The following is a 20,951-nucleotide window of genomic DNA, read 5'->3' as shown; positions in this document are numbered from 1 at the left end:
TGACAGTAATATATAGCAGCCCTTCAGAAGCTTTTCATTTCTTGTCTGTGAACAATTCAAACAGATATTCAGAGTTAGATTGTCTCTTGAGGATTCTAGAAAAATGGCAACATGAAGACTACTTTTCAAATTGTGGTGCAAGAAATCTCTCCTCTGAGAGGAAACTAGTCAGGCAATTTATTCATGCCAACACACTCAACTTCAGTTTCCACTGTAAGGCTTTTGTGAAAGCAAAATGCCCTACAGCTTCCTAGGGTGAGAAGCTTATAGCTAAATCCCATAAAGCATAAGTAGCTGACCTTCTTATCTACTTCTATAATTGAGCCTGTCTTCTTACCTTCATGGGGGAGTTTATGATTCCATTTGGTTACTCTGGCAGCAGCAAAGATCCATAGGAGAATTTTGGGTGCCCTTTGGAATGAAGGATGTCACAGGTCTGGGTACCTCATTTGAATGGCCCTGTAACCACTGGAATGACGCCACCTGCTGGAGAGCTACTGTAGGAAAGCTCTACCATGAGGAGAAGGTGTCTGAGGGCAAGCCATGTGGTCAGGTCCTTGGCGTCAGTAAGTGATGTTTGTTCATGGGTACTGTGAATCAAAGCTATCAGCCAATTAGCTTGGAGCTGTGTGTGCGTGTGGGGGGGACAGGACATTCCCAGTTTTCACAGGAGGCTTGTTGGATTGAGGAGGGTGTGTTTCACGCTCTTTCGTGAGGATTCTCCTGGAGAGTAGAGCTAAAATGCACTCTCCCTTTCATAGATAGATGAATCTAGGCCTTTTTCTCTCTCTTCACTAAATTCTTATTCTCCTTAATAAATGCTTAAAAGTCTAACTCTTGCTAAAGCTTATAATTTATTGGCGACCACTCATTAGATAGACAAACTAACTAGAATTTAGACAAACTAGCTAGAATTTTAGCCCCTTACAGAACCCTAGAAATTTTGTGTGGTAAATCAAAAGAACCTTCTCCTTGAGAAACCAAACCAAAGGACAGACACACCTAGAGAGATAAGCAGCACTGGATCAGGACTGAATTAGCTCCAGGACCAGCACCCTCCATTCCAGTCTCCCCCACCCCTCAGGGAGAGAAGATTAGGTATGGCTGCTTCCTTTGTGGCTTGAGGGGAAGACAGATGGCTTGAGAGATCCACAGCTGCCCCTCACCCAACTCCCCCAGCCACTACCAGTGGGGGATGGTCCTTCCCCCAATAAGGTAACTCTCCACAGTCAGATGATCACCCCCATCAGTCCTCTATAAAAGTATTTGCCTGTCTCCAACTCAAGGAGATAGGTATCTCAGAGCCACACCTCTGTGTTACGCCTTCTCCCCATGAGAAGTCCAAGTATTTATCTCTTGGTTTCCTTTCCCTAGCACCCTAAATAAACTATTATTTTATTCTAATTGAATTTGTGTGCAAGAGGGTATAATTCTTTAAAGAGGAATTCCTAAGAACCCCTTTCCCAAACCCCCACCTATTTCCCTATAACAAGGGACCCAGAGGAAACATATATGAACTAAATGGCAGAGCATCCAAATTCTTAAAGCTAAATAAATTACAGGATGAAATAGTAAAACTATAATAGTGGGAGACCTCAACTTTCCCCTCTCAGAGCTAGATAAATCTAACCAAAAAATAAATAAAAACAAAATTAAGAAAATGAATAGGATTGTTAAAGTTAGACCTCAAGAAAACTGAATGGGAATAGAAAGGAATGCATAAATCTTAGCTATACATGGCCCATTCACAAAAATTGACCATGTAATAAAAACCTCACAACAAAATGCAGAAAATGAAGAAATATTACATTATTTTCAGATTATATATGATAAAAGTTATATTCAATAAAGGGCTATGGAAGCACAGATTAAAAATAATTGGAAATTAAATAATCTAATCTTAAAGAACAAATGGATCCAGAATAAATAATAGAAATATCAATAATTTCATTAAAGATAATTACAACAATTAGACAACATTCTAAAAATTTGTGGGATATACCCAAAGCAGTATTTAGGAGAAAATTTATATCTCTAAATGCATACATCAGTAAAGAGAGAAAGGAGAGAACAGATCCATAAATGAGCATGCAACTAAAAAAATTCAGATGAAGAACAAATTAAAGATCTCTCATTAAACACCAAAATGTAAATTTTGAAAATCACAGCATCATAGAAAATATTAATAAAATTGAAAGTAAAAAATTGAGCTAATAAATAAAACTAGAAGCTGGTATTGTGGGGGAACATACACACAATAAATAGATAAATCATTAGTTGATTCAATTTTAGAAAAAGAAAGAAAACTTAAGCCCTCAGTATCAGAAATAAAAAGGGTAAATTTCACCACCAAATGAAGATGTAATAAAAGTAATTATTATGAGTTATTTTGTTCAATTATATGCCAACAAAACTGACAATCTAAGTGAAATGGATGAATAGTCACAAAAATATAAATTGGCAAGGTTAACAGAAGAGGAAATAGAATATTCAAATAACAATTGGCTCTCTGGGAAGAAAAAATATATACACAACATACTTTTTTGTTTAATCTATATTATTAAAATTGTCTCCATCACTTTAAATTTGGACAACTAAATAAAACAATAAATCAAGTTGTGATTTGTAGCATTTGCTAATTTGAGGTACTACTCACACTGAGTATTTAACAATCAGCTCTCAAGAACTTGTTCAAGCAGGCTCCAGAATATCTCTTGGAGATACATTTATAAAAGCAAATGGACTTGTAGGTTCAGCTATTTTCTTTTTTCATAAAAGCTAAAGCTGTTGTCCTTAGTATTTGTTTATCTTTGGTGGCTAACTTCAAACAGCCCCCTGCTGGCCTCAGAAGATAGCAACACATCTTTCTATTCATTTAAGGGCACAAAACTCACCCATATGGAGTTGGGCCCTTTCGACTTGGCAGATGTCCCAAAACTACACAAGTTGCCCCATTGTGGCCTGCTGACCAGCCCATTTCCATATGGAGGAAATGACCTCCATCCATCCCAGTTGAGTACTGCATCCTTGTTGAGTGTGCTTTTTTATACTAAGTCTAAGTGAATCTCCTTTTGTTGACTATTAATTCGTCTATAAGTCTCTCAAATCATTCTATTATCAGACATAAATTACTGGACAACACAAGTTAGGCACAGACCACCACATGTGTTTTTTCTAGTGATCTCGCACCATCAGACAGTGTCCAGCACTGATGTAAATGTGAGAGATCCTTCTCCTTCCCTTTTCCCACCTCAAAATAATTTACACCAGAAGAAATATCTTAGGCTAGTCTTTTACAGACTTGAGACACTGGGGAAGACAGTTATAAAAACAGATGTAATTATATAACAATAGTTTTTTTTTCAAATATATGAGAACAAGTCTTCAAGAATTAGCTCAAGGGCAGCATTCATTTCACCAAGTGACCAGTAATACGATACTTTGAAAATTACTACTAAAAGACCTTTTTTGATTGTTTCAACTGTCCTGACAATTAGTTCACATGAACTGATTTCCTGTATTTATAAACATTTTTCAGTGCTACAAAAACACTGGAAAAAATAGCATAACTAGATTTCATTATGAAGTTGGATTAGTACTGCAATGGAAAGGGTTGCCTTGATGTTCTGCGCAGATCCCTGAAATAGTAAACATATTCAAGTTGTCTAAATAAACGAGATGACATTCTGAAAGGTCTTATGTAAGATACTTCATACACAGAAGAGGTCAATTGAGTCCAGAAAAATATTTCATGAACACACTGCACCATAAGGAATGAGTGAAAAATATCATTAAAAGGACAACACGCATTTCAGGCATTCACCAACAGAACTATCAGACGAAACACATAAGTATTCTCTCCATCTCTATCTGTCTCTCTATCTGTATCTCTGTGCCTCTGGTCCATGTCTATATGTTTCTGTCACTCTGTCTTGGTCTCTGTCTCAAGACATATTGGAGAGAGGCTAGTAATTAGAGTCAAGAAGACCTGTGTTTGAATCCCACTTCAGCAGTGTTATGCTGAGCAGTTCATTACCCTTGATAAGCCTTGATAAGCCCTTACCTTACAGCAGCACCCTCCTCACTTGTTAGGATCAAATGGAGTAAAGTATGCAAAGCATGTTATGAACGTGAAGAAGCTATACCCCTTTCAGTTTTTACTATAAATGATGGTCCTTGTTAAGCTTTCTGTACAAGTGGGGGTTAACAACTTTAGGAAGAATGCTTTTTGGGGGGGAATAAGAGCAGGTAGAGGTCTAGAAAATGTGATCTCAATAGATACTAAAAGTTAGGTTAAGTTGGTCTATGGGAGAAAAGATGGGGGGGATATGGCGTACTTTATAAATAAAATTGAGGATGGATGAAAGGAAAAGGGGAGTGGAAAGAGACAAAAATCCTTTATATGTTTTCATTGCTATTTAACTTTTCCTGGATATCATTTTTCTATAACCCAATCTTTTATAAAGCAAAAAAGCCCAATGGTTCTGAAATTGCATGGTCTCAGTGCTTCACAACACAATCACTGTCCTAATGCTCAGCAAAAAATGTCAACAGCAGTTAAGCAGCTGACACACTCCAATTTTCGTGTAAAATACATACCAAAGCAGCATGCTGTAAACTTTAAAGAGAAGGGAGTTTTCAATTCTAGCCATCATGATTAAAGCACTCTGGCAAGTTTTACCTGGAAATACATTCTCCCAAATTTACACCAATGCATATTTTCCTTTCCTTTAATCTCACAATCAGGGAAACAAACGTTGATAAATTTAAGATGACTAGCACTCAGGAGTAGAAAGATTAAAAAACAAGAGAGAGACAAGTACTGTGATGTTCCAAGGAAACAAAATTAATAATAATATGGAATTTATGCATATACCTCTTCTTTTTCTCATTTCAATTATTACCATATCATGTACTGTTTCCCAGGCAAAGCATCAGTTATTATTTTTTTTTTGCACAAATCCTCCCTCCCTTCAACATCCCCCCCCCCAAAAGAGGCTTTAACATGGAAATAAATGTTTAACACATCCCAGATGTACCAAGTTAGAAAATCATCACTATAAGGTTTAGTCATGGTCTAAATGCCAAAATAAAAATGCTATGTTGAAGCTATATTTTTATGAATAAAACAGAGTAAGCACAGTACCGCATCTTCTACTTTGTGACTATTCAGGAGGTCAGAAAGGAAATCATCGTGGAGGCTCTCTCTTCGAATCAGTGTAAATTCCCGTAAAAAAACAGCTCCTTGGCTTTGATCTCCACATACCTGAAATGAGAGAATAATACAAGTAAGGATTTAGTCATAACCTATAAATAGAGACATTTGGGTTTTAGCACACCTGTGAGCAGTGTACAACCTCTTGTGCTAATTTCAGAGCAATTAACTAAACAGAGCAATTAACAATTATACACATACATATTCCTATGTAAATCCTTGGCAGTTGCCAGAAAGCTATTCAATTGGTCATGAGGGAGCAACCCATTGACTGGAGTCCTATAACATTGAGTTCTCTTTGTCCTTGTCTTAGAAAGAACTCTCAAATCTCTGAAATGGCTCCACAAGTCTTGTTCAGAAATTATACTTTATCCTTTTCAGATCAAACCGTGGACATGACCCTAGCCTCAAGATGGTTAAGACCCTTGAGTTGGCCTCTTATTGTTTCATATCTTAACTGTAACAGCCTTCTTACTGATGAGGCAGTACGGCATAGTGGACTTGTAGTCTGAAAAATCTGGGGTCTATCTCAGCTACTTACTAGTTGTATAATTCTGGGCAAATCATTTTGTGCCTCATTTTCCTCATTTGTAAAGTTAAAGGGTTGGATTCAACAGCTTCTAAATCTATTGTCCTCTGGTCTTCCTGCACTCACTTTCTACCTATTCCATGTTATTCATACTATACATTGCCTCCTGACTAATTTTCCTTCTCTCCCACCCAAAGTCCACCCCACCCCCAAATGATGATATTCTCTGGCTCAAAAACTTTCAATGATAAAACACAAATTCTTTATCCTGCCATAATTCAAAGCCCTCTCCAATAAGGTCTCAACCCAATTTGCATCCTTGATTCTTATATTTTCCAGTCAGATGATACTTCTTGTCATTCCACATTGGTGATCCATATTTTCTTGTCCCCACACCTTAGCTCATGCTGTCCTCTCTACCTAGACTATTCTCTTCCCCAGCTTAATTTGTTGAAATCCTACCCATCTTCTAAGACCCAACTCAGGTGTTTCTTTTCCTCAAAATTCTCCTTAATCACCCCAGCCAGATATATCTGTTTCTGTCTCTCTCCTGAACCCTTATAGTTTCTATTATATACCTTGATTTGGCACTTTAATTGATACTTGTAAACGTGCCTTTTATTAGACTACTTATTATCACTAATCATTAGACTATAAGCCACAGGAGGGGAGGGCCTGTGTCTCACTCACTTTTAGATTTACCACAGCATCAATCACTATGCCCTACATTGCAGGAATTGTTCACCAGTAATTTAACAAGAGTACCACATCTCTAAGACTTTTCCAGCTTACTAATAATTAGGATTGACCTTTAGGCTTTCTCAAAGATATATACCTGTGTGTTAATAACCTCTAACTTAGTATTTTTAAAGTTGAGTTAGTTTCTACCCCTTCCTTTCTAAAGGATGAGCCTTCAATTGTCTTTACTACCCCTTCCTTTGTTCTTCTTCCCACTAACACAGTCTATTTTGAATCCAAGTTCATTCTACTTAAGGAGTTGAGTATCCATCCATCTCTGCCTCTTACTAGCTATGACAAAGAGACCTTGTCATAGCATCTTTAAACAACAGCATGGTGAACTGCAGGGCCAGTTCAGAGAATGTAAACAAAAGGGATCCTACTCCTTTAGAGAGCTGAGAGGGCTTTCAACTCAAATGGGTGCAGGCCACTCAGGGAACAGGGAATAAATACATCACAATGTAATGGAAAGAGCAGAAGATTTAAAGGCAGAAGGCCTAGTTCAAATCTTGGTCCTGCTATTTGTTACTCATGTATTCTTGGGCAAGTCATGTTCCTTCTCTGGCCCTGGGTTTTTTCATGTATAAAATTAGAGCTGTAGAGTAGATGAAGTCTAAGGTCTCTTTCAGCTCTAAATTTTGTGATCCTAAATAGAGGGTGGAGAGGATCAAAAATGGAAGTGATCAAAGGGAGATATGAAAAGAGGAAGTGGAACAGTTATGCAAAGCCAAGAGCAAAATCTTAAAAATTAGATTCTCAGAATATTCCATATAATTACAATGCAGAAACATATATCACAACATTTTCATATATTATTATAGAAGAGATATCCTTTTACTTCTCCTTGTGGGGGAATAAAATATATAATATTTTATATGTAAATATATATGTGGGTAGATGTCTATATATTTAACATACTTAATTAGTACACATTCTTTTTGGGGGGGGTGAGGCAATTGGGGTTAAGTGACTTGCCCAGGGTCACACAGCTAGTAAGTGTTAAGTAAGTACACATTCTTAATACATTAATTAACAAGCATTTATTAATTTCCTCCTATGTGTCAGGAACTATCTTAGGTGTAAGGGATGCAAAACTGTTACAGTCTATAAGGCACACACACACTTCTTCACAAGACAACAGTTTACCGGATATGTGGAGTAAGAGAGGTGTCAAAGATGAATTCAAGATTGTGAACCTAAATAACTGTACATATGAACTGGGTGGTCAGGAAGGGCCTAATGACTTAAAATTCCAAGCGATATGATAAATAACTGGGCAATGTTTGGGGACAACTGACTTTGTAAAAATATATTATATTCTCTTCAACCTGCTGAAGTTGAAGCCAAGGGTCACCATCAGTGATAGAATCCTAGAGTTAGATTTGAAATGTGCCCAGACTAATGACAATACTGAAGAAAATGTTTATCTATTAAATACTAGTGGTTCATAAATTTGGTCAAAACTGATCAAGGACTAGGCATATAATTTTATACTTTTGTCTGAATAAAGTTGCTTAGACTTTTTTGGAGATCAGCTGTATAAATACTATTAAAAGTTCATGTTTTAGAATAGGTAGCATAGTATATTTCATCACTGTGAAAATTAAAATGACATGTTGTCAGAATTCATTTGAATTTTTAAATGGACATCTATTAAAAACATGTGGGGGCAGCTAGATGGCACAGTGGATAGAGCACCAGCCCTGGAGTCAGGAGTACCTGAGTTCAAATCCGACCTCAGACACTTAACACTTACTAGCTGTGTGACCCTGGGCAAGTCACTTAACCCCAATTGCCTCACTAAAAAAAAACAAAAACAAAAAAAAAATGTGGATACACCTGACTAATATCATCTGTAAAGACCAAATAACAGAGGAATGTCCACAGAAGGAAAGAATAATGTAAGAAGTATATCCTAGTTTATAATATGTTCTCAAACATGATTTCAAAAATGTTCTGCCTTGATTTTTTCTTAAATCTGTTGGAAACAAGGCATAGACCACATCTTACACCATACACCAAAGTAAAGTCAAAATGGGTACAAGATCTAAACAAATTATAAAAGGAAGGTATAGTTTATTTGTCACATCTATGGCAAGGAGAAGAATTTAAGACCAAAGATGAGATAGAGAACATTATGAAATGCAGAGTGGACCATTTTGACTACATTAAATTAAAAAAGGTTTTGCACAAACAAAACCAATGCCAACAAGATTAGAAGGAGAGCAGAAAGCTGGGAAACAAATTTTACAGACAATGTTTCTGTTAAAGGCCTCATATCTAAAATATAGAGAGAACTGAAACAAATATCTATCTATTTATCTATCTATATGAATACAAGTCATTCCCCAATTGAGAAATGGTCAAAGGATATGGAAAGTTTTCAGATGATAAAATTAAAGCTATCTATAGCCACATGAAAAAATGTTCTCAATCACTGCTGATTAGAGAAATGCAAAATAAAACTACTCTGAGGTACCACCTCACACCTAACCAATTGGCTAATATGACAAAAACGGAAAATGATAAATGTTGGAGAAGATGTGGGAACACTGGAACACTAATGCACTATTGGTGGAACTGTGAACTGATCCAACCATTCTGGAAAGCAATTTGAAAACATGCCCAAAAGGCTTTAAAACTATTTACGGGGGCAGCTAGGTGGTGCAGTGGATAAAGCACAAGCCCTGGATTCAGGAGGATCTGAGTTCAAATTTGGCCTCAGACACTTGACACTTACTAGCTGTGTGACCCTGGGCAATTCATTTAACCCTCATTGCCCCGCAAAAACAAAAACAAACAAAAAACCAAACAACAACAACAAACAAAACTGTGTATGACCTCTCAATTACCTATGTCATTCCTAAAATTAGTGGCCAAAATTGAATTCACTATTCCAGATATGGTCTGTGGAGGTAAACTAAGTAAATCTTTCCCAGGGATACTGAGGTGAGGATGTAACAAGACAAACAGTGGGAGAAAAAATAATTTGCTCTTTCTTCTAGGTGGTGAGACTCCTTTGGGACTGAACCTCATCCACCAGTTGCCAGGACCTAGTGCATTTCACAGATTTTACTCTGTGTTCAAGAGGTATTGGAGGGGCAGCTAGATGGCGCAGTGGATAGAGCACCGGCCCTGGATTCAGGAGTACCTAAGTTCGAATCTGGCCTCAGACACTTAACACTTACTAGCTGTGTGACCCTGGGCAAGTCACTTAACCCCAATTGCCTCACAAAAAAAAAAAAAAGAACTGAAAATCATTTTAATAAACAAGAGTTGAGAACTATCTTTACATGTAACGGAAAAAATAAAATATCTCATAAAAAAAAAGAGGTATTGGAACTTGGTGTCAGAATTTTGGAAAGTAAAATAAAGAACTCTGTGACACATTTTATATTTTCTACCATCATTAGTCATCACTGATACAGAGTCTGAAAAGTTTGGGAAAGGAACAAAACTGACAATAATTCTAAGTATTCTAAAAATCTTAGGACATTTGTTTATTATTTTTTCACTCTGAAAATGGCAGCAAATATGATAGATATGAAAAAACCAATAAGCCCCCAAGAGAATTGATATTTGTTTTTAATATGTATATGAAAGTAAAAACACTGATTGCTTCCCCTTAGTAGAACTAGTTTTTTTGTTTGTTTTGTTTTTGTTTTGTTTTTAGTGAGGCAATTGGGGTTAAGTGACTTGCCCAGGGTCACACAGCTAGTAAGTGTTAAGTATCTGAGGCCAGATTTGAACTCAGGTACTCCTGACTCCAGAGCCAGTGTTCTATCCACTGCACCACCTAGCTGCCCCGTAGAACTAGGTTTTAACATTACTTATAGATATTATGACTACAAATCTTTTTTTTCCAAACAAAAGTATACAATAAACTCATTTGAATCAATTTTTTTTAGTTCGAAATATTCCAAGGACTGAGACAGAGTAGTTACCAACTTGAAATTCAAATCAGGTTAAAGTTCAATGGATTCATATTATAATTTTGATATTAATTATTATAACTGAGATAGCTAGATAGCACAATGGATAGAATGCTGTGCTTGGAATCAGAAAAACCTGAGCTCAAATCCAACTTCAGACACATACTAGCTTTGTGACCCTTGGCAACTCATTTAACCTCTGTTTGCCTCAGTTTCTTCAACTATAAGATGAGGATAATAATAGCACATTAACGCCTAGAGTCATTACAAATGAAATAACACTAGTAGGCACTATATAAATACTAGCTTTTATATCATTTGAGCAATGGAGCAAATCGGCCTATCTGTATTTCAGTTCTGGAAACAGTGAGATGATATGTATGATAATAGTCTGGAGAACAGCTCACGGTTTCAAAGTCAAGGTTTTCTCTCCATCTACATTTTTGAAAACTGTGGAAAACATTAGAAGGAATGGGAATGACTTAACCCAGAAAGGATAGAAAACCCAAAAGTCCAAATACATCTTTGCTCTCAATTCATTTTTCAGTCATGTAATCATTGAATTGAGAAGTGACTGGAGCCAGAAAAACCATCTAGCCTGAGCCTCTCACCTTACAGATAAGGAAACTGAAGACCAGAATAGTTAATTGACTTGCCTGAAGTCACATAGGCAGGAAGGAGCAAAGCCAAAATTTAAACCCAGGATTTCTGGTTCCAAATCCATTGCTTTCCCCACTATACCATGCTGCCTTGAGTTTGCAGTGGTTATATGGCTAGGAAGAGATAAGATCTACTTAGGATACAGTAGATTTTTTTAAAAAGCTTTTACTGTTTCCAAGAATAAGGGTCTTCCAGTTTGCTACTCCCTTATGGGTTTTTTTGAGACATGAAACCAAAGGGTGAATATCCTTATCCTTCAATCTCAAACACTGTGTGCAAACTAAAAGATGAATAAATAGCCCCAATGTGAAATTAAGTGCATTTGCCAATATTTAGCTTCCTTTAAGAATACATAATACACTCAAATTCACTCAAAAACAAAGAATCACAGTCTCAAAATTGGAAGGGACCTTAAAAGTCACTGAGTTAAATCCAAACCTGAGAAATGGATCTCCTTTTATATGAAAACATCAAAAAATAGATGGGAAATAGATCAGCACAGTTTCCTTATTTCCAAAATGGGGGGTGCAGGGGCAGCTAGGTGGCACAGTGGATAGAGCACCGGCCCTGGAGTCTGGAGTACCTGAGTTCAAATCCGGCCTCAGACACTTAACACTTACTAGCTATGTGACCTTGGCCAAGTCACTTAACCCCAATTGCCTCACCAAAAAAAAAAAACAAAATAAAAGGGGGTGCAGGGAAGGTTAAATTAGATGACCTCAAAGGTCCAATGTTGTTTTGGATTTATGGCTCTATAAATTACTCAAGTGCTCTATTCTACCTTTGGACACTTGCAATTATTTAGGAGATTTCCCCTTATATCTGTATTAAATCGACCCCTCTACAACTTTTACCCACTGTGCCTAATTATGCTATCTTGGACCAATATGAAGATGCCTAATTATTCTCTCATATAGAAGCCTTTCACATGCTTGAAAACAAATAATATCTTCCCTAAGCCTTCATTTTGATAAAAATAGAAACCCATAGTTTATAAATTTGCTGTTGAAAGAGGCGTTAGAGGTCATGCAGTCTAACTTCCTCATTTCACCAATGAGGAAACTGAGGCCCAGAGAATTGAAGTGACTTTCCAAAGATCATACTGTAAATAGCAAAGCTAGAATTAAACTAATTTTCTTCTTATTCCAAATCTAACACTTGAAAATTGATTGCCTCCCTTGGTAAGCTCTCCAGCTGGTTAACTTGCTATTCACTGAATAATGAATAACTAAAGAAAACAACAATAACAACAAATATACCTTTCAAGCTCCTAAGTATCAAGGATACACTATCCACGAAAATTTGTGAATGATAAAATAAAATGCCAAGGTTGGAAGAGATACAAATATCAATTTCAGGAATCTCTAAACCTGTCCCTATGCAACTCAATATTTAAGGAAATTGAATGTGAACCTAGGACAATTTCTAGAGTTATATATTTTTCTATACCCTCCAGAAACTTTCTTCTTTTCTTTGGTAAAATAGAAAGGACTTTGAATCTCATTGAATCTTATCCCCTTGGTACAATGAATAAAGTATTGGTTTTAGAATCAGAGCTGGTCTCCGTCACCCTAACTTTAGGATTTGGGGGTCATTCATTTAACCTTTCTGGGCCTCAGTTGGTTCATTGATAAGAGGATTGGACAAAATGACTCCCAAATCCATTCTTAATTCTACATCTATGATAACTTATTTCACAGGAGGACAGCTAGGTGGTACAGTGGATAAAGCACCAGCCCTAGATTCAGGAGGACCTGAGTTCAAATGAGACCTCAGACACTTAACACTTACTAGCTTTGTGACCCTGGGCAAGTCACTTAACCCTCATTGCCTCACCAAAACCAAACCAAACCAACCCAAACTTATTTAACAGACGAGGAAACTGAAGCAGAGAGAATTTTATTGACCCATACAAGGTATTTGTGGGTATTTGTTTCTATCTTGTCACCTCCGTTAGACTACATATATTCTCTGGGGCAAATTTTTTGTACAAATGATAAATCCTGATGCAATCAGGTAGAACATGCCCAAAATAACAATGTAGAAATTGAATGCACTTTTTTTTTTATTAAGCATCCATGAAATGCAGAGACCTGTGTTGAGTAGTAGAAGAGATACAGTTTTTAGATGAGCTATAATCATTGCCTTAATAGAGCTTCAATCTAGTAGAAGGAAAAGACATTTATATAAATGGATAAAAAATATCCAATACAGGATAAGTGTATTAGAGACACATAAAATAAAGGACTGTGTGGGATTGAAGGATAATAATAAGAACAATAACTAATATTTATAGAGTTCTTACTTTGTGCCAGCCCTGTGCTAAGCACTTCACGATTATTATCTCAGCCCTCACTAGAACCCTAGGAGGTAGATGCTATTATTATCCCCTTTTCACAGATGAGGAAACTGAGGCAAATAGAAGACAAGTGACTTGCTGAAGCTCACACAGCTAGGTTGAATTTGAACTCAGGTTTTACCAACCAATGGGGTTATAGATGACTTTATGGAAAAGGTAGCATTTCAGTTATACTTTAAACAACAGGTAAGGATCCAAAAGGTGGCAGTGGGGTTGGGGGAAGGGGAAAGGAGGGAGATACATTCCATACATAGGGAAGCCTGTAAATGGTTCTGACTATCTGTCTGATTACAGTAGTAGGGGTAAGAGAACTCCAATGAGCTTTCTGATAACATCTGCTATAGAAAAGCTTCATGCATATGAACTTTCAGATTCTAAGTATGATATACTCATTTGCTTTGATTATTGCAATCTAATCATTCCACAAAACAGCAAAGACTCTATAAGTATCCAAGCAGAAGAAAAAGTGAAAAATAATGTATTTTTAAACTGTTAGAAATCTGTGGTGTACAGTATACACTAGTGTCAAACTAATTACACCTGAATTTCTCAAAAAACTAAAAAAACTGATTGGTTCAATCAGGTTGGTGAAATAGCTAATTGTTTATTCAGAGAATGTCATTCCCAAGAGCCACCAGAGAAGCAACACTATTGAATCAGTAGTTTTTATTGCTGTTAGTGGTCTAATGAGAAAAAAAAAAGATTTAATTATCCCTGAAAGTGTTTTGTCATTGATGTATATGGGAGTATATAAGATTCTTTGACTTAGGCATACTGCCTCAGACACTTGCTAGCTGCATGACCTTGGGCAATTCACTCAACCTTTCCCTCAGTTTCCTCATCTGTAAAATGGAAATGTTAGCACTTTTCTCATGGAATTGTTATGAGGACCAAATGAAATGGCATAGGTAAAGTGATTTGCAAATCTTTAAAACACTATATATAAATTTATTATCATTATTTATTATATCATATCTGGTTCTATATAGATACAACCTAATTTTTAAAAATCAATACCATAGAATTTTAAAGTTAAAAGAGAACTGAGCAATCATCTCATCCAATTCCTTCATTTTAGAAAGTAAGAGATTAAGATCTAACCCTATAAAGTGACCAGAAAGTGACTTTTCCAACATCACCCATTTAGTGATTAGTAAAGCTAGAATTCTACTCAAAAACTTCTGAATTCAAGTCTAGGGCTTTTTGTAATAGACCTAATGCATGCTGTTACCAGGTAATCTCTCTAAGAAATGATTCTCTAAGGAGTTTCAGATATTTCCACATAGTTAATGGCTGCCAAACACTCAGACATTAGTGTTGTTATCCTATTAGAAGTATGCAGGATTTCCAGGTTCTTCCCATTATACCCACCCCCCCCCAAAGGTTGAGGTGATTAAGATGTAAATCCTTATAACAAAATTTAGTCAATTAACATTTATATGCCTGATGTTAGATGAAACTCTCTATTTTAGGCTTTTAGTTTGTTCCCTCAACTTTAATTAGCATCATTAAAGATTGCACCAACAATTGCTAAAGGTTAGTACTACATAAAGTGCGTTACAAAAAACACATTGAATCAAAACTTTTGATGATGCTTCATAATTCCTAGTACAGATGTTTCTGTTTAGCTGAGGTCCTGTTTAAAGGAGAAGTTAAGATATGCTTTAAAGTAAAGTGACCAGATGTACCCACATTTTAGGATCTGTCCCTGAATTACAGTAAAAATAAAATTCATTAACTTAGCAAAACATTCCTTTTTATTTCTATGTGCTTAGGTCTAAAGTAATCTAAATAAAGTAGGCAATTATCTTGGTGAGAGAAAGGACTCGAGTTTAACATGATTTTATGACATGGAGCGGTTTACATATAAATTTGAACCTAAGTTAACTGTGGGATCCTGGGCAATTACTCAACCTCTCTGGACTTTAGTTTGCATCTCTTTAAAATGAGGAAGTTGGAACAAATGACCTCCTAGGTCCCTTCCAGTTCTAATTGTATGATTCTATGAGCCTATGGGGGTGCTAAGAAAAGGGGAGAAAAAGGATAGATTAATAAATGTAAACAAGGAGACTAATGAGTTCCCTATAAGAGACTGGGGTGGGGGGAGGAGAGAGAGAGACAGAGAAAGAGAGTTATGGAGTGAAAGAGAGAGAAGAGAGAGAGGAGAGAGAGGAGAGGGAGAGAGACAGAGAGGGAGGGAGGGAGGGAGGGAGGGAGAGAGAGAGAGAGAGAGAGAGAGAACAGATAAGAACAAGAACAACAACACAAATTATCAAAAAAGAACCTCCCCTACACGACACATGCATGTGAGCAGAGTTTTGGTGATGATGTTTCAGGAATAAATTAGGGATAGACACAGTGTTGGTTATACATAAGTATACACACACAATCATATACATACAGATAAGAATTGCATATACACATACATATATACATGTATATAGTACAAGGCACTACATATGTTTACATATATTTACACGTGTTAGGATATATTAACATGTATGCACATGGATTAGGCATACGTGTGCATGCATACATGTGCATGTGTGGTTCTCCGTGCACATGTATATGTTTATATGTATATATGCACACAATAAATATTTCTATATATATTTCAGTAGTACATACGTACATATAATATATGTGTCAATATACACATAAAATATATGTCAATGTTATATATAATTATCATAGTTATCATCACTGAACACTTATGAAATCCATATCAGAACCTATTCATATGAAGAAGTAAAAAAAAGCATCAATTCTTTAAAAAAAAAAAAAGACTACCCTGGAATGTCACCCTCTCTGAGGTAGCAAGGCCTTCAGAGGACCAGTTCAAAGCATGACCAGATGGCCAAACCCAACACAAAGCTCTCCAGAGTTTGCTTGCAGACTTCCAAACCCAGTTAAATCCCTATTTCCTGAGTCAGTCATTCCACTTTTGGATGGTTCTGATGATCAGGAAGATTGTCTTAACACTAAATATAAATCTGCCTCTCCAACTTCCACCCAGAGCTCTGAGTTTTGCCCTGTGGGGCCAAGGAGAACTAGTTTAATCCCTCTTTCACATGACAACTTTTCAAATATCTGAAGACAGCTCTTATGTCTCCACTAAATCATCTCTTCCTCAGGCTAAACACTTATAGTTCTTGTAACCAATGCTCTCATTGCATGCAATTCAAAGCCCTTCACCATACTGGCTGTCTACCTCTGGTTAATGCAAAAGTGATTTTTCAGAAAGTCATATAATCTTGTTAACCTACAGATATCCCAAATATTAAATTCTTTGTTCTTCACCATTCCCAGTGTATTATTGACCCTTCCCAGTCCCATACTTTAAACAGCCAATCAGTTACTCCATAGCATACTCAGAAAGGTAGAGTGGAAAGAACAGTGGCAAAGGTATCAGTAGACAAACCAGGGTTCTAGTCCATATTCTAATATTAAAGAGCTCTGACCATGAGAATACCCTCTTACTTGTCTCGGTCTAAGTTTACACATTCATAAAATAAAGATGTTGGACTAAATGACCGCAGAGTTCTATGATTCTACTAGTAAATATCTCTGCAGTAATTAGGACAAGAATTAGATGAAGTACAGGTACCTGGGAGGGAAGGGGGACACCAGGAGTAATCAAAAGAACACTGATTAATTTCATCTGCTTTCTAATTTTGCCTCAGGACATCTCTGGCTGTACAAACAATACTAATGACTTTTCATAACTTCTGTAGTAAGATGTCACCAAGATTTCATTCTACATGATGTCTTTCTGTGGTAAAGTTTAATAGTCCAGTACAAAATGAATTCCATTGCTCCTCCATCCTAAAGATTACCACAAATTGCCACAAAATCCAAGTCCAAATAGCAATATATTTCCCAAGGGAATGTTTTCTTCAGTGATGAAATGTTCCCACCAGAAATCTTTTAGTCAGTCTTGAAATATATCTAAGCTCCCAGTTCCCCCACCCCAACCTCTTTTCTACAGAGCCTGGATTAATGGTTCCCTAAATGGTAATTCCCTGACTTCTTTGAAAACTTTGGTGAAGGAAATGTGGCTTTGTGCAAATTATTTTCAGTCCCCAAACCTCTACAAAAGAAGAGTCTATTTAATGTATTCATTGGAGGAATTATTTCAGCTCCATTTCATTCCTTCATTATAACAGGGGACAAAGGGAACAAAAAGTGATTTGCACTCAAGAATTTGCAGCATGAAATGTCTGTTAAACAAAACCACCAGCAACCAACATCTTGAACAGACGTTTGCAAGGAAGGAGGTACATTTGTAAATCAAGCACACGCCTACACTTGACCCACAGGCTTCTGACAAGGGAACATGCCAATATGGTTGCATCAAATGGAGTGGCAAAAACCCAGAAGAGAAGAAACACACCATAGTACTTAATATGGCTGCTAAGCAACACTGATACCCCCCACCACTAGCACCACCAATCCATGACCCAAAAACCAAAAACAATCTAAAACCTGTGGGAAAGAAAGATATATTTAGGCTAAAGCAATGAAATCAGAACTGTGCAATTATGTTCAAATCTCCTCACTTAGTTTAGTTGACCTGAACTCATAATTAATTACTAAATGAGGTAGCAGTACCCTGATCTTCTGGCCTCTCCCAGGGTTCACAGGGTCCTTCAATGGAAGAGCCTGATTTCTAAAAAATCATAAGTGTGTAGTTGTGGTGTTGGCTGGATCTACACACATAGTAGCAGAACCTTTGCAGGACTGTTCCAACTCTGAGCTTCATTCAAATTAATCAGCCACAGTCTGTTACGTGACTAAATATTCTGGGCTTCTGCTGGACATAGGGATGTACAGATGGAAAGCAGCTGATCAGTTTAAGAGTGAAATCTCAAAGGAATGTGCCACCATGAATATAGGTATGGCTTTAGTAACTGATTAAAAGGAAAACTGTGCCTAAAATTATATGTACTTTTATATCAAGTCTAATTTACATGTTTCTACTTATTTTTCTTCTTTGCAAGAGAATGGAAAAAGAAAAATGATATTACGAAATGCAACAGAATAGGCTTGATATTCAGTCTTTAAAAGCAAACTATACATTGTTCATTTGTAATGTGAGAAAACCTCATGGAGAAAAGGTTTTTATTCTATTCATCATCATGCTTTTATAATTTTTATGGCTCTCTTTTGTGTTTCCATTTCCTTCATTTTTCAATATTTTTCTCACCTTCACCAACCATAGCAACATATCTTATAACGATGAAAAAAAAAAAAGAGGAGAAAAATAGTTCATCAAAACTAAGCCACAGATGGGGCAGCTAGGTGGCACAGTGGGTAAAGCACTGGCCCTGTATTCAGGAGGACCTGAGTTCAAATCTGGCCTCAGACACTTGACACTTATTTCCTGTGTGACCTTGGGAAAGTCACTTAACCCTCACTGTCCCGAAAACAAAATAAAACAAAAACAAACAAACAAACAAAAACACCCACAAAACTAAGCAATGGGAGGGTTAGCCAGGATGGTAGAGCATAGGTAGCAAAAAAGCTGAACTCTGCCAACATTATCTTCTAAAACAATTTAAAATAATGCCTCAAATAAAATTTTGGAATGGCAGAACCAACAAAAGGTAAGAGTGAGACATTTTTCTAGCCTAAGACAACCTATAAGGTTGGCAGGACAGGCCTATGACACTGTAGTGTCCATGCAACAGCAGTACAAGCTATGGGCTTTGGAGTTGGTTTCAGTAGGAGCAGCAGCAGAAGTTACAGGAGCTCTCAGCCAAGATGTAATAATGGGGAGTTAAAAATGTGTCAGAGATTACAAGAGATTCTATGCTGGCAATGGGTATATCTATTACTGACTGGCAACTCTATTGTCCATGAGCAATTCTGGGTCAGAGTTAAAGGATTGAAAGAAACACTTGTACTTGGTCATAACAGAGCAAGGGCCTGGTAAAAGGTCCAGGGCAAAGAGGAGCACTAGCACTTGTGGCTTCAGAAGAGCAGAGGATTTGGTAATAATACAGGGCCAAGATGAGTGGCTAGAAGGGAGTAAAGGCCCATTTTGGGTAAACATCAGATCAAAGACCAAGAGAGCAGTGACCACACCTCTCCCTGAATCACACAATCTTGGAAGTATCAAAAACTTGAATCAAGTAGAGTCCCTGAAAATAGTAGCACAGAAAAAGCCTGAAGCTTAGGACAGTGCCTCCCCACCCTCAGGTTAGCAGAGCCAAAATTTAATATAAAGTTCAAAGTCAAGAAATAGGCTGGAAAATGAGCCAACAATAACAACAGCAAAAACTTGACCATAAAAAGACAAAATGGTGGCAGGAAAAATAAGACATAGACTCAGAAGAAGACAATAAAGAGGGAAAACAGCTACAAGCAAAGCCTCAAAGACAAATGATAATTGGATGTAAGCAGAAGAATTCCTAGAAAAATGTGGATAAAGAGTGGTAGAAGAAAAAATGAGAAAGATATGAGAATTTTGCTGGAAAAATATGTAAAGAGAAATAACTGCTTGGTTAAAAAAAAAGGAACAAAACTACTGAAGCAAATCATTAAAATGTAGAATTGGCCAAATGGAAAAAGAGGTACAGGAGTTTACTGAAGAAAATAACTCCTTAAAAAATAAGAATTGGGAAATTAATAAATTCATGAGATAATAAAGAAAAAAATGAAACAAAGTCAAAAGAATGAAAAAAAGTTTACTATCTCATTGGACAAGCAACTAACCTGGAAAATAGATCAAAGAAAGAATTTTAAAATTATTGGATTGGGGGCAGCTAGGTAGCACAGTGGATAAAACACCCGCCCCGGATTCAGGAGGACCTAAGTTCAAATCCATTCTCAGACACTTGACACTTACTAGCTATGTGACCTTGGGCAAGTCACTTAACCCCCACTGCCCCACAAAAAGACAAAACAAACATAAAATTATTGGACTACCTGAAAGCTACAACTGATAAAAGAGCCTAAATGTCATATTTCCCAAAATTATAAAAGAAAACTGCCCCAATTATTTAGATCCAAATGGTAAAATACAAATTGAAAGAGTTCACCAAGCACCTTCTAAAAGAGATCCCCAAATGAAAACTCCAAGAATATTATAGGTGAATTCCAGAGCTCCAAGATCGAGGAGAAAATATTACAAGCAGCCAGAAAGAAACAATACAAATATCATGGAGCCACAGTCAAGATCACACAATATTTAGAAGCTTCCATGTTAAAGGAGCAGAGGGCTTAGAACATTATATCCAGGAATGCAAACAACATAGGATTACTTCCAAGAATAACCTACACAGCTAAACTGAATACAATCCTTCAGGAGGAAGAAAAGGGATATTTAATGCAATAGAGGAAGTTGGAACATTCTTGATGAAATGACCAGAACTAAATAGAAAATTTGATATTCAAACACAAGATTCAGGAGAAGGATAAAAAAGGTAAATATGAAAGACTTACCATAAGGGACTCAATAAAGTTAAACTATTTACATTTGTGGTAAAATTACTTATGGCATAGATTAATTTCACA

At 36.6% G+C, this 20,951-nt stretch overlaps 1 protein-coding gene across 1 annotated transcript in view; it reads right to left on the bottom strand.

Annotated features, from left to right (window-relative positions):
- The window catches only part of ADAMTSL1 (ADAMTS like 1), a 1,070,304-nt gene that overhangs the window by 777,338 nt on the left and 272,015 nt on the right, over positions 1 to 20,951 (bottom strand). The window contains exon 2 of the mRNA XM_043978110.1: positions 5,147 to 5,266. Coding sequence (XP_043834045.1) covers positions 5,147 to 5,266 — 120 coding nt within the window. The remainder of the gene's footprint in view (positions 1 to 5,146; positions 5,267 to 20,951) is intronic.

Source organism: Dromiciops gliroides, chromosome 1 (assembly GCF_019393635.1).
Source record: "Dromiciops gliroides isolate mDroGli1 chromosome 1, mDroGli1.pri, whole genome shotgun sequence".
Taxonomy (NCBI): Eukaryota; Metazoa; Chordata; class Mammalia; order Microbiotheria; family Microbiotheriidae; genus Dromiciops; species Dromiciops gliroides.
Note: the sequence above shows the minus strand (reverse complement) of the source record. Positions and strands in the feature narration are given on the sequence as shown.